Source organism: Ammodytes marinus, assembly GCF_949987685.1.
Source record: "Ammodytes marinus genome assembly, chromosome: 3".
Taxonomy (NCBI): domain Eukaryota; kingdom Metazoa; phylum Chordata; class Actinopteri; order Uranoscopiformes; family Ammodytidae; genus Ammodytes; species Ammodytes marinus.
Window position 1 is genome coordinate 15,156,000 of NC_137232.1, and position 15,144 is coordinate 15,171,143.

At 39.6% G+C, this 15,144-nt stretch overlaps 1 protein-coding gene across 3 annotated transcripts in view; it reads left to right on the forward strand.

The window, feature by feature from the left end:
• Positions 1–15,144, forward strand: part of mark4b (MAP/microtubule affinity-regulating kinase 4b) — a 52,096-nt gene that overhangs the window by 6,905 nt on the left and 30,047 nt on the right. For all 3 annotated transcript variants that reach the window (XM_080053848.1, XM_080053847.1, XM_080053849.1), the window contains exons 2-3: positions 10,869–11,066; positions 14,572–14,625. In XM_080053848.1, the coding sequence (XP_079909974.1) occupies positions 10,869–11,066; positions 14,572–14,625 (252 nt within the window). The remainder of the gene's footprint in view (positions 1–10,868; positions 11,067–14,571; positions 14,626–15,144) is intronic.

Genomic DNA, 15,144 nt, shown 5'->3' on the forward strand with positions numbered 1-15,144 from the left:
AATTGTGTCATGGACATTTTCACAATACAACATTTCCCGTTCAAGTTTTATTTTAAGGTTGAACAAACATTTTGGATTTTTGTTTTACTGACTGAGTTATTGCAGAAAGCAGTGGCACATTGTAATGGCTGCTCTGTCATGACTTCCTCTAACAGTGACGTGTTAATAGTTTCCTGTAGAAAACAGATGTAATCTTAATGAAATACATCAGCAAAGCTTTCTTGGTCAAGAAAAGAGGGCAACATTTCAAACACAAAATTTGACTTTGGAAGTGCCTTGTTTCAACCAGTTTGTCAGAGGATCTGCACTAATTCTCCCAAAGTCACTATTACAGCTCATTTAGCATTTTAAACCAGCAGGTCTGACTCTCACCAAAAAGCTTGTTGACATTACTCCTTCCCCATGTCCAATTATTTTGGGCACAAAGAAAAAAGGAGCTATTATTGTGACACACTGCAGAACTTGTCATTTGGGGTCAAACTGAAGTGGTGGACTGGGCTGAAACTGAACATACACTTGCCCAAAGTTTTTTTTTTTTTACCATTTCTATAGCATTAGCATTATATTACTTCCTCTAGTGCAATATTATCCAAGCAATGCTTGAGAGTGTGGGTTTAAACTCTGGCTATATGTGTGCAACCTGTCTTGATCATCTTACTGTATATTTTTTGCCAGGTAGCTCTTCATTTTAGAAAGTTGCCTTGTTCCTAGACCCAGGTTGTGTAACCTTGCTAAAGAAAATCATTTGTATTCATGCATTTGTTAAGACTTTTAAAGTGTATTTCCGAGCATTGCAGTGACACAGCGTTTAGGGAAACAGAGAGAAGAGTCAGTGTGTGTGGAGGCAGAGAGAGAGAGAGAGAAAGCCAAGTCTAGCCAAGGAGTGACTCAGCCCTTTAATCCGCTGCTGCTGCTGCTGTTGATCCAAACGGAATAAATCTGACCCTTACTCACCCACGGCCCTGCAGGGAATGATATGCTGAGTAATGTGGCACAGTTTCACAGGCCAACAGAAAGCATCTGTCTGTGAAGTCCTGCACTGTCCACACACTGAGGAATCCAGTTACACTTTGCATACTAGAGCCAGATACTGTCAGACTGGAGGAGGCACACTGCCCTATAGCCCACAACGTCCGATAATTGGTCTTTCAGTTTTCAGTTCGTTCTCTGCCTCAATAATATGTAGATGTTACTCACTCACTTATCATCATCGTTATTAAATCCATCACCATGTGGTTTTTGTTTTGTCTTTTTATTTTCTACTTGTACGTAAGTACATGGAAGAGAAAGAACAACAGCATTTTGTCTGCCCTGGGGAAACGTTCAGTACAGTAATACATACCGGGCATGTCAGTGAAAGGAGCCCAACAGGTCTGACTCACTGTCTGACTAATAGTTATTGTTAGAAGTTTGACAGTTCTGGCAGTAGATGAAAATTGTCTTATCAGCTGCTATGTTTGTTGCGAAAGTCATCTGCACATTTTTCTCTAATTAAAAACAAGCAGGAATCAGTCGTAACAGAAGAATGAACCCGTATGTGATGTTTTAGTTTTATAAACAGATATGGCTGCAATCCACCGTCTGGATATCAAACTGTCACCACCAGTCTTAATTCCATTGCCTTTTTTTAAATGTCCAGTTCAGTTTTTTATTTAACTAATTAGTTTTTTTAATGCTGTAGTTTGTTATTGTTATTATCCTTAACAACAAGCATTATCGCAAAATATTAGATAATGTAGAATGCGTAATTGACCAATGGGAACACAGTATTTATCAGTGCCATGTAATAACTTGTTTTAAACACATCTTTCATCTGTATTAAAATGCTTTATTTAGGCTGAGTGAAAAATATAGATCACATGAATATTTGGAGCCGAACGAGACTTAAGCAGCTGGTGGAGCCTCAGAAAGCTTAGTGTTTCATGGTCGCTGAAACGTTTAGCAGCTCCTTCTTCCTCATGAAACCAGGAAATTCTCTCTCACAACATGTGACACGTCTGCTGTCATCACCATGACAACTCTGTCTCCAGGACAGGAAGTGACGTGGGTTAAGTTCACTCATCTTCCCGCTGCTCTTTGACACACACACACACACACACACACACACACACACACACACACACACACACACACACACACACACACACACACACCTTATGGATGAGTGACGTGTGAGAAGTTCAGACAGTTATTGACAAGTTTGAAAGGCTTAGCAGAGATGGAAAAAGTAATAGGCCTATGTTGACAGAACAGACTGTCACATGTGTATACTCTATTCAACATGTAGAAGAGCTTTTTATGACATTTTAAATAGTTGGTCAGAGAGAAGAGGATGTGATAATAAGTCTTAATCTCCTGACATCCCTATGCTACATATTATTGATCACCTCGGGCATTTCAAAGAGTTTCAAACTTTCTTTTCTTTCTTTTTGTTGAACTGACAGTGTTACCACTGATGAAGAAACCGTATAATGAGTGTTGTTGAACTGATGACATCAAAAAGACACGTGATGTAATTAAGTCAAACTGAGCCATTTTGATAACATCTTTAATTGTTATGTTCAACAGTGTTGTGTCTTGTGTTTGCTGTGGTGTGTATTGGTGGACGAGGGGTTGGTCAGGAGGACACAGCAGCCCAAGGCCAACAGGCCGAGAGAGGAAGAGGAAACTGAGCTGGTACTGTGTGTGTGTGTGTGTGTGTGTGTGTGCAGGGCCGCCGCTCCCTATACGCAGAGTACGCAGACTGCGTAGGGCACCAAGTTCCTGGGGGGGGGCACCCCAAAAAAAAAAAATTATAATTTTTTTTTTTTTTTTTTTTAATTAAAAAGGAAAAAGAGATGGTCCGGGGGCCCCCCAAAATAGTTTATTTTTTTTTAAAGTTCATGATAATCATTACATTACAAAAAATATATAAATTAGTTATGAACAGGCCCATCGTTGTTTTTTCTTAATTGTGTAACCTATCCAGGGGTGGATTACTGCACAGGCACACCGGGCACAGGCCCAGGGGCCCAAGGGCTCAGGGGGGCCCTTAGCCAGAGATACTGATAGTAACTTTTCATGTTGCATAGTCAAAGAGCTCAGTCACTCATGTCAATAACAGGGTCCAAAAAGGAATAGCCTAAATATAAATACTCATTAAAATGTAACAAGATAGAAATCATCATGGGCCCCTCAACTAGTAGGGGAGAAATACAAAAGAAAGTTAAAAACAACAGCATTAGTAGCTCTGTCTAAGGGGGTTGAAGGCCCCCTCACAAATACACAAATAAACTTTATATGTGTGAATTCTAAATTGTTCATATCCACCCTTTATCTGTTGAAATGGGCCCCTCCATCATAGAACATGGGTCTGCAGACCAATCTACTGTTTTTACAGTTGCAGAGTAAAGAGTGCTACCTGTTTAAGAAAAATCTGAAAAATAATGTTCCTTCTGCATCTCAGGATTTGATATCTCTCTAGTCTCTAAAATTTCCTCACAAAGTGCACCAGATTGATGCATTTTACTTTAAAAAGGTAAAAAAAATTCCACCCACCCCCCAACAATACCCCAAAATCCTGTGGGAAACACTGACTTCCTTAATATGTTTTTGCCATTAATTGTATGTATCCGTGTAGAAAATTCAGTGTACCTGACTGGATAGGGACAAGTGGGGGGCCCTTTAAGAGTGTAAGCCCAGGGGCCCATTATCTCATAATCAGTCTATGATCCTATCACTCAATTCCTTTGCAAAGGCAGTTTTTTCACAAGTTAAGCTGTTCTTTCTGTTAGTAAATGCTGGCAAATGTGCGAAAAAGCAGTCGCAGAGATCTTGCAAGGGCAAAAAAATTTCGCTCGCGCCCTGCGGACGCGAGCTTCTGGGTGTTTTTTTTTTTTTGGGGGGGTGGAGGGGGGGGAATCACTGAGAATTTCTGCTTAGGGCACCCAAAAGCGTAGCAGCGGCCCTGTGTGTGTGTGTGTGTTAGTCGGGGTTGAGGATGGCTCAAGGTTGCGACATACATCCTGTCTTTACCCTGTACAGCGCCACCACAACACAATCAGACATACACTTCAGTCCATGCCGGCCTCAGCAGCGGGACGCCTACTGCAGGGCGTGGTGCAGTGTGTTTGTGTTCGTCACACTGGGTGTCTTTGCCTTGCAGTTCCCTCCCTTAACTGCTGCTTCAACTGTCTTCAAACCCATTGTGTAGCCACTGAGATGTCTCACCAAGATGAACTGTAGATGAATGCTGGTGGTGCCATAACGTTACATACAGCCCGATACACGCGTCTGTTTCATTCCATTTGCTCTCCATTCCAAAAACTAGAAAAAGAAAACAAAACGCTATGTTTTAACAATTAAGGTTTTGGCTCCTACATCCATGATGATGGAGCAAGGAAGAAATTAAAAAAATATTGTTTCTCATCATCCCTTAGCAGCATAAGCAATAATTTCTACATTACTATTAAAAAAATTTACAAAATCATAATGACTGCAAGTAAAATGATAAATATTCCTGTAGCTGACAGCAGAGAGTGAAATAAAGATGTTTGTGGGTTTATCATATGTTTAAAGTACAACAGATCAGCAGAATCACGCTCAGTAACATATAATCAAATTGGAAACTCTTGTGTCCTCAACATTCATGAGGGTTTCCAATCATACATTTATGTGCATTTAGATTCAGCTGTACGCCCACACAGGCCCACACAGGCCCACACAGACCCACACAGATGGAATATAGCTGCTGTTATGGAATGGCAGACATGCAAACATGCAGGCCGCCGCATATTTTACGTAACACTTATGATGCATTCATGTGCTCCTCGGATGGTCCGATTTTCAGAGTTGAGAAGTCGTTTTCCCGACTTTAATGCGTTCACATGCTCTCAAGTCGGTAAGTCAGGATATTATATCTGAATTGTTATTCAAGGTCAAATGCTAATAGATACTGAAATTTAGTTGTAGCTAAGGTACCTGACTTGTTATTAAGGGTTAATTTTTATTAAGGGTTATTAAGGGTCCTCAGTTGTGAAACAACACAGACTTAAACTTTCCTTTTGGGGGCTTTTAATTTTGAAGGTAAAACTGAATCAACCCATTTCATTTTTGCTCTTTGTATAAATATCTGCAGAAGAATGGATACAATCGTGCTGTTTGTTTTGCTCACACATGATCGTGATCTTCAGCCTGCAGACGTGTCACTATCACTTCTTTTAAAGGCTTTCAAAGTTTAAAACAGAACAATGACAGGCTGATTTACTCTCATTGATTTTAGTCGTTTTTTGTTACTGTGGATCTGAATCAGAAAACTTGTGGAATCCGTCATATTGACAAATGTGCAGGGACATTTTAAAAGGGATAGGTCCTTTAGTAAATGTTGACATAAGGATAGGTGTTTATATTATTTTAACCAACCCATTTACGTCAATGAGGGTGAAACACTTCATTCATGTATAATGACATAAAGTTCAGCAGCACCACAACTACTATAGTCGTGGTCTGTAACGCCTCTGTAAAAACCTTATTACCTTCATAGAAATTTGAATTATTGAAGACCTGCTGCTGTTTTAAACTGTATTAGTTGTAGCTGGGAACAAAACTGGACAACACCTAAAGTAACGTACATACAATCTCTGTGTATTATCTGTGGCCAAAACAGCCTCGGTTTAATTTTTAGTAGGTAATTATTTAGGCTTGTTTGTGAATAATTTGTTAGCAGGTTAGAGAATCTTTGTTATGTTGGTGTAAGTGTGTCATCTTTCAGCTGAAGTTGACACTTGATGAAAAGTGGTGTTACAATTTCTCTTACACAAAGTCAACATGTTCTGTCATAGTGTTTAAAGGGATCTGTAACAATGACAGTGCTACTGGTGTTGACAGGCTGATTGTTTTCTGTTCCACGTCACAGTCGCGTGTTCGACTTATTGACGTCAAGTTGTCATTCCTATCAGACACGCAAGAATGTAAAGGAAGGAACTGTCTTAAGACTTTGTTTAGTTAATGACAGGAGCCAGCGTATTGCATAAGTTGATTGATTTCCTAAATAGCTTATTATAACAACTCACTATAAGAAAAGATAAACATGACATTTCAGGATAATTTTGCTTCACAATGAAACAAATATAATTTTTTTAATCTTCCACGCTTAAGAATTTTTGGATTCATCATACATGATTTTGTATTTTATAACTGTCATACAGGCATAAATATGCAGATGTTGCAGTAAAATAGAATTCTTATGACATAAAGATAGGGGAGAGTGGCCTAAGTTGTGCCGGTGGGGAAGTTGTGCCACCCCTTGTTTCTAGAAAACCATAGAAGAAATTGGAAATGTGACCACATATTTAAGAAGAGCCATCCATTTGACTCATCCTGTAAAGAAGGGAGAAACATGGAATAAGATAAAAGCACATTTAAGCTCAAAAAAACAGTTTTTTGCCTTTCAAAGTAAAATTTCCATGATCAAGGTTTTTTGATTTATTGTGTCTGAACAATTATAGACACGTTTGAAAACATTTGACACATGTTTTAGTGCTTTAGTATGCTACACTTTGTGTCTATATAGTTAGCACGATGTCAGCCCTAAACTGCTGCATCATGCTTATTTTCCAAAATTCTGGGGTTGGGGTGATTTGTGTCAGACGGCCTGGGGTGAGTTAAGTAAGTAAAATGTATTTATAAAAGCACATTTATAACAGTTTGCACTGTCCAAAGTGCTGAACATAGTGCATTCAGTAGCTAAAAAATTAAGGTAAAATAACAATAACCAAAATAAAAGACGTAAAGCCCAGACATATAAACAAAGATAGTAGTGCAGAGGTAAGATAGTTAATGGGGAGGAAAAGCCAGTGTGTACATATGGGTTTTGAGCCTGGATTTAAAGGCAGAAATGGAGAGGGAATCGCATATGCCAGGTGGCAGTTGGTTCTACAAGGGCGGAGCAGCAAGTGCAAAGTACATTTCTGAGAGTTGTGCCATTGGCATGGCTGTATGCGCTGGTCACCAAAATAAAGTGATTGTCTACAGTAGCTCAGAAGAGAGTGACATCTCCATTCCACTTAACGACACCACTGATGAGAGTTCAGATGGCCAGAAAGATGATGATGGTGACTTTGTCATTGTGAGCTTTGCAGGTAAAACTATTAGATCTGCTAGGCCTTGTTTAAGAAAATTGTCTTCAATCTTTGTAAAATATTTACTTTAAATAAACCTTGAATAAGTGATTGTCTAATGGATTTGTCTTGCATTACAGTTTATGAGATATATATCAATGGCACAATTTACCCCATGGTATTCTCTCCAACGGCACAACTTACACCACACCGGGGGCAAGTTGTGCCACAAGACAACTTTTTTTCTGAAAGCTATATTTCTTTATTCCAGATCCAAAGTTTTTATTGCCAGGGATGCACAACACCCTGAAATATATGTACATATTTGAGTTGGAGACATAACTGTCAAGGCCTCACTTTAAAATCACTTTGAGTAAAAAGTGGCACAACTTAGGCCACTCTCCCCTATAAGGATTTTCATTTTACCGCAATAAATACTGGATTTATGTAATTCGCTAAAAAATTAAATATTTATTAAGATTTATATTGGATTAGGATGGGAAGTGCTTTGAATTGAAACAGTCAAATTAGAGACAGCTTTTTCTGCTGAATAAGCATCACAGAGCCCCCAACACCCCCCAACACCCACAGCACACACACAGCACACACACACGCACGCACACGCAAACGCACACACCTAACCATCCACCAGCCCTCCATTCATCTTCTATACCGAATGTCACCCTACATATATGATGATGTGAGGGTCTTTCACCCACATGCCCCCATACACCCCACCCAAATACCTCTGCCTGCCCGGGTCTGTCCCATCACACCTCGCCCCACCACACACTCACACAGAGGCCGCCTGAATGAAACTGCATGGTAATCAGAACGAGAGTGTGTGAAGCGATGGACTGCGCTCCTTGGAGGGTGTGTGTGTGTGTGTGTGTGTGTGTGTTTCTGTGTTTGTGCTCGTGTGTGTTTGTGCACTTGTATTTGTGCGCATGCTGAAGCTCATTGACGCGAGGTCGTTGAAAATGAAGATAGCGGCGCGATACAAAAGCGAGGGTGGGTCCGGGCAAGGAGCGGAGAGCAGAGGGGAGGGAGGCAGATTGATTTGTCTGGGGGATGGGACGATCCCGGGGAGAGAGACCAAGAGGGGGAAGGAATGGGGGAAGGGTGAACGCAGGAGGAGGTGAAAATGAAGGAGGTGGAATACATTGGAAAAGGAACAAATTCTGCTGGTTGGCTAATGGCTATAGTAAGATAGATGCTATGTTAGTAACTCTGTTATCACTAAACACTTTTCCCTTTTAACATCTTCGAAAGCTTCTCCTGAGTTTTTTTGTTGTTATTTTGTTTTGTTTCAGTTTTGTTGTCTTTCTAGTTTCTATGCTTCTTTTTTATTTTAATTTTGTTAAGGTATTTTTTGGCATTTTTATGCTTTATTGATAGTGTAGAGACAGAGTTGAAATGGGGCAGAGAGGGGAGTGATATGCAGAGAACGACCGCGGGCTGGAATCGAACCCGGGTCCGCTGCTGGCCGAGGCCCATGGGGGGGACGCCCTACCAACTGAGCTAAGGGCGCCCCCGTCTTTCTATGCTTCTAACTCATAAATCACCACAGACTTCATTCTAGTGATTCAATATTTAGAGATGTAGTAGAAGTTGGTTGTTTCTTGTGTACGACTGCCCCCTGAGAGTTGATGATTTGAATGATCAGTTCTTTTTTCTTTTTGGTCAGTCAGTGCCAGTGCATTACAATAAAACAGTACAAAGGCAAAATACCGACGTAATCATGCCAGGCAAGTTAGTGATGCTAATGTATCACGTTTATAATCTCTGCATTGAGCAGGCAGATCCAATTTGACTAAGAATTGTGTGTGTGTGTGTGTGTGTGTGTGTGTGCGGGAGTGTGTGTGTGTGTCACGCTTTCCCATGTGTTTGCTGGAAAACCATTTAGATCTTATGATATAACCACTGTGTTTACCACATTGGATGCATTTCAAGGTGATGAGGTTTTATCAGTCCTGTGTTGTGTGTGTGTGTGTGTGTGTGTGTGTGTGTGTGTGTGTGTGTGTGTGTGTGTGTGTGTGTGTGTGTGTGTGTGTGTGTGTGTGTGTGTGTGTGTGTGTGTGTGTGTGTGTGTGTGTGTGTGTGTGTGTGTGTGTGTGTGTGTGTGTGTGTGTGTGTGTGTGTGTGTGTGTGTGTGTGTGTGTGTGTGTGTGTGTGCGCGCGGCGCACCCGTGTGTGTAGCTCTCACAGTGTGGAATAGAGAGTCACTTGTGCTGAATCTCGTCATGAGTCGAACCCTTTCCGTCAGAGTTCTATATTTGCTTTTGGTAACAGTAATGCAGTGTCTCCGTCCTCAGCCTAAGAGTCTTAATCCATATGCAGCTTTGTGCACAGAGCTGTCACACTGTAACCCTCGCAGCTCTGTTTACGGACTGATTCACTAGGTGGAAGCAGGAAGAGAGGGGAAGGATTGGGAGAGGGAAACTGGATGTTCAGTCTTAGATTTAAATTTGATTTAATGCTCAGGGCCTATTTTTGTCTGTTTGTTCTGTTCACATTGAAGGTGGAGTCAGCAATTCTGGAGAACGCTCGTTGTCAAAATCACTTTTTGTCAAAATCTGTGAATATCTACTCATGATATGCTACCTGTCCGTAAAAAATCCAGGTTTAATACACAGCAGAGGTTCTGGAAACTGTTAGGTAAACAAAGGGTATGTCAACAAAGGGGCCCCACCATAGCTAGCGACATGCAAGTTTACAGAGCCTATAGGCTGTGTATTAACACTGAATTAGTTTTTCAGCACACACGCACAGTTTGTGTATATGTCAGATGTCATACTTCACTGTGAACTAGTGCCGGTCCAGAACTTCCCCTCATGCTGTTAAAATCAATGACAGAGATGTCACACACAGGACACTGAAGTCAGCGCTTATGGTTTCATATAGGTTCATGTTCAGCGAAAGTTGGAGAAGTGATGTGTAGATGGTACAGAGTTAGTAGGAGGAGATAGTTTGTCTCTTGGTGGGAATCTGCAGAGCGTACAGTTTGGATCAATGTGCCGATGGGACCTCCTGTCGTACAGCAACACGTGTCTAGCACCAGCGCGCTCACAGCCACACATGAATGTGAGGAATGCAGACTATGGAGAGGGCCTGGTGGTTCCTCTCACTTTTCAGCTTTGGAAGTCTGGTACCACGCTGCAGTCACATGACTACAGGACCAAGGTCAAGGTCACACACAGTTGTGTGGTCGCTGTGATGTTATACATTATAACGATGTGAAGGGAGATAACCTGCAAGGTGTTCTTCACTCATTTATCATCTGTACATGATGTTGCATTTCTGACACTAGTACAAATCATGTTTTAATGATTGTTTATTTATTTCCAACATGTTACTTATTTTTCCTTGATATTATGTTATTCTGCATTTGTTCTCACCAATTGTGTATTAAACATACAGTACATTTTCTTAGTATTTATTTTTAACTTATTGGAACTACCTTGGTTCCAACTGATATTATCTGTTTTGTCTTTGAGTATATTTTTACACAATGAAAACAATAATAGAGCAACATTTTTGTCATAGTTTAAGATTTGGAGTGATAACAGTTCTTAAAATAAGTGCTCTAAATGTTCTGACTTTTTCTGTCAACCAGTTGTATCTCAAACCTGGAAAAATAATAAGTTTAATTGAACTTAAGGGTTAATTTACAAAGGCAAACTAAAAAACATTGTTCGACAAATGCCTTTTCTCAAAATGACAGATTCAGTGTTAAGTTATACTGACAGTCATCTCTCTCTCTCTCCTCAGCATACCTCCCTGTCGGCCTCCCGCTCAGAGAAGGGCTCGGGCTGGTCGAGAAGCTCGCTTGGTGCGCGATGTCGTAACTCCATCGCCTTGTGTTCGGACGAGCAGCCGCACATCGGAAACTACCGGCTGCTCAAAACCATCGGCAAGGGCAACTTCGCCAAGGTTAAACTGGCACGGCACATACTGACCGGCAGAGAGGTGGGTAGCAATTTTGAAATGCTTCTCCAAATGTCACTTTTAATTATTTTAAAAGTCCCCTGTAAAGCTATAGTGCGTAACTTTTTCATATACTGTATGAATGTCGAAAAACATTCAAGCCATTGCCAAATGAGTTGACACAAAGTCGATTAAGCCTATCAGCTCCACAAAACTCTCTGTATTTCTCAAATATGGCAGTGTTTACAAACCGGTGTCGCCCCCCTGACACTGGCCCAGGAAGTCAAGAATCGCCCACTTAATGTTTCTTGTTGATTATTCTATTGCTAAAAGTTACACACTATAGCTTTAAAATACCCCTTTACTGTTGTTTTGATTGGGCGTATGTTTGCTCATGAGGCCTCCTTGTTGTGATTTTGCTTTTATTTTTTTATGATTTTTTTCCCATTTCTTGCTTTGTTTACTTTTAAGTCACTGTTGGAATTGCATTGTCCTAGAGAAACACTTTTTAATTCTGCACTGCACAGGTTGTTTGGTTAGAATGACAATAAAGTCCTTGAATTAATCTCGATTCTAGAGAAACAGGAAGGTGCAAAGACTGCTCCCTACTCCTGACTCAGACTCCTGGGAAAACGCCTGAACACAACAGTGACTCAGCCCACAGTTTAGGTTTTAAAGGGCTATTCCACCGAGTTTGTTTGAACAGCCAGAACACTGTAGTTCCACAGCACAGTCCAGGCCTTTAAAACCTTTTTAAAGAGAGACAGTCTTTTGTGTGGGTGTTTGCCTGTGTATTTAAATTAACCGTAGCCTGTCCTTCTCATAAAACCCTGACCTACATTAGCTGGTTTGATAACTCAGTCAGTCTCAGTAGAAACTTTGTGTGTGTACCATGTGAGAGCTGCTCATATAAAGCAGTGACGTTCATATATCTCCTTTACAGCGGTTTGACCGGGTCACCACATGTTGTTAAGCCTCTTATGAAGCCTTGTTGTTATGTTTAGTGGTTAGGTTATCCACTTGTCTGTTCTCTGTGTGCTGTGTCTTTTGAACTGTTTCTTCCTCATTGCATTGTGGTCTGATTTGCATGTTTTTTGAATAGTGGATAATACAGTCATATGAAAAAGTTTGGGAACCCCTCTCAGCCGGCATTATAATTGACTCTGCTTTCACACAAAAAAGATAAAAGTGGTATGTCTTTAATTTACCAGGAACAGCTAAGTACTGGGATGTTTTCCAAAAAAAGATTTTTTGAAAAGCAGTATTTAGTTTTATGAAATTAAATAAAATGTGAAAAACTGGCTGTGCAAAAATATGGGAACCCCTGTGGTCTTGCTGATTTTAATGCATGTAACAGCATGTAAAACTGAGGACTTTAAACACAAAATTGGTTGGATTATGTTGTTAAGCCTTGAACCTCATATAAAGGTCTGTTTAATCATGATAAAAGGTATTTTAGGTGCCTAAATGCAAGTTCCACTTCTCTTTGACTCTCTGCAGAAGTGAGACAGAATGCGATCATCAAGACAGCTCCCAAAAGATCTTAAAAACAAAGATTATTCATTGTCATGGTTTAGGGGAAGGCTACAAGAAGCTTTCCCAAAGGTTTCAATTGTCAATTTCTACTGTAAGGAACGTTGTCAGGGAATGGAAGGACACAGGCACAGTTGCAGTTAAACCCAGGTCTAGCATACCAAGAAAAGTACAAGAGCGGCATATGCGGCGGATTGTGAGAATGGTTGCACACAACCCAAAGATCACCTCCAAAGACCTGCAAGAACATCTGGCTGCAGATTGTGTATCTGTACATGGTTCTACAATTCAGTGCAATTTGCACCAAAACATCTGTATGGCCGGGTGATGAGAAGGAAGCCCTTTCTGCGCCCACGCCACAGATACAGTTGCATGGAGTATGCGAAAGCTCATTTAGACAAGCCAGATTCATATTGGAAGAAAATGCTTTGGACTGATGAGACAAAAATTAAGTTATTTGGTCTTTATAAAAAGCAGATGTTTTGGTGCAAATTGCGCTGAATTGTTGAACGATGTACAGATACACAATCTGCAGCCAGATGTTCTTGCAGGTCTTTGGAGGTGATCTGTGGGTTGTGTGCAACCATTCTCACAATCCTCCACCTATGCCGCTCCTGTTTTTTTCTTGGTCTGCCATGCCTGGGTTTAACTGCCACTATGCCTGTGTCCTTCCATTTCCTGACAACGTTCCCTACAGTCGAAATTGACAATTGAAACCTTTGGGAAAGCTTCTTGTAGCCTTCCCCTAAACCATGACAATGAACAATCTTTGTTTTTTTTTTTTTTTTAAACTTCTTTTTATTGAGTTTTTACATTATAAAAAACAATTACAAAATAAACATTGAAATATATCTATATCTCCCCGACCCACCCCCCCCTCTTGATGTACAATTAAATGCATATGAATAACATATAAAAAAAAAATATATATATATATATATATACACACACACACACACATATATATATATATATATATATATATATACATATATATACACACACATATTATACCATTATATATATAATAATTATATATTACAATAATTATTATTATCATTATTATATATATATAATAATAAAAATAAAAAATAAAGTACAATAGTACTAGTTGAAATAGCACAGGAATACAGAAGTAATAATACAATAAGTACTAAAATACTGTAATAATTAATAAAAAAAAAAAAAAAAAAAAAAAACTCTTACACTCTTTCTGACAAGGGATAAACACTCATGACAGTAACAATCTTTGTTTTTAAGATCTTTTGGGAGCTGTTTTGATGATCCCATTCTGTCTCACTTCAGCAGAGAGTCAAAGAGAAGTGCAACTTGCATTTAGGCACCTAAAATACATTTTCTCATGATTAAACAGACATTTCTATGAGGTTCAAGGCTTAACAACATAATCCAACCAACTTTGTGTTTAAAGTCATCAGTTTTACATGCTGTTACAGGCATTAAAATCAACAAAACCACAAGGGTTCCTATATTTTTGCACAGCCAGTTTTTCACATTTTATTTTATTTCATACAACCAAATACTGCTTTTCAAAAAATCTTTGTTTGGAAAACATCCCAGTACTTAGCTGTTCCTAGTAAATTAAAGACATACCACTTTTATATTTTATTTGTGAAAGCAGAGTCAATTATAATGCCGGCTGAGAGGGGTTCCCAAACTTTTTCATATGACTGTATAATGTTAACTTAATAAAGGTGTTTTCTTTTAGAAATTGTTCAGCCTACATAAAAAAGATGGCCACTTACAGTTTATAAACTAAAGTGAAGAGTTGACAAGAAGAGCCGAAAAAATTAGTTGGAACTTTTTGAATTATAAGTCTTCCTTGATCACAGGATAACTGTTTCTTATTCCAACTTTTAAATGTGAAGATGTTATTTTTTTCTTAATTTATATTCAATGAAATGTAAAAATATATATATACCGGTAGCCTATATATTTTAATTGTTTTATTTAAATGTTTTATTTTTTGTTAATTTCTGTCTCTATTGTTTCTCAGGTTGCAATAAAGATCATTGATAAAACCCAACTCAACCCAACCAGCCTACAGAAGGTTAGTGACGTGTGTGTGTGTGTGTGTGTGTGTGTGTGTGTGTGTGTGTGTGTGTGTGTGTGTGTGTGTGTGTGTGTGTGTGTGTGTGTGTGTGTGTGTGTGTGTGTGTGTGTGTGTGTGTGTGTGTGTGTGTGTGTGTGTGTGTGTGTGTGTGTGTGTGTGTGTGTGTGTGTGTGTGTGTGTGTGTGTGTGTGTGTAACAGTTAAAGGTTAATGAAAAGGAATAAAGATGAAAACATCCATCACTGAACCATAAAACACACTCACACAAAGACATATTTGTCCGTTGTCTGTGGTGCCGTTGTGCTGACGTCAGTGAACGCATCTAACATCTTCACATGTTGTGTTGCCGCAGGTTGTAACTCAGCTGACCTAGTTCAGTCTTCTGAACTCTTGACCTTTCTGCTTGTTAAGGGTTTAACTGTTGGGGGGAACCCGTGACGGGTTAAGAGCTATTAAAACCCCTCTGCCATCAGTTCAGGGAGGATTTGTTTAATGTTGACACAACAGAGTTAATTGT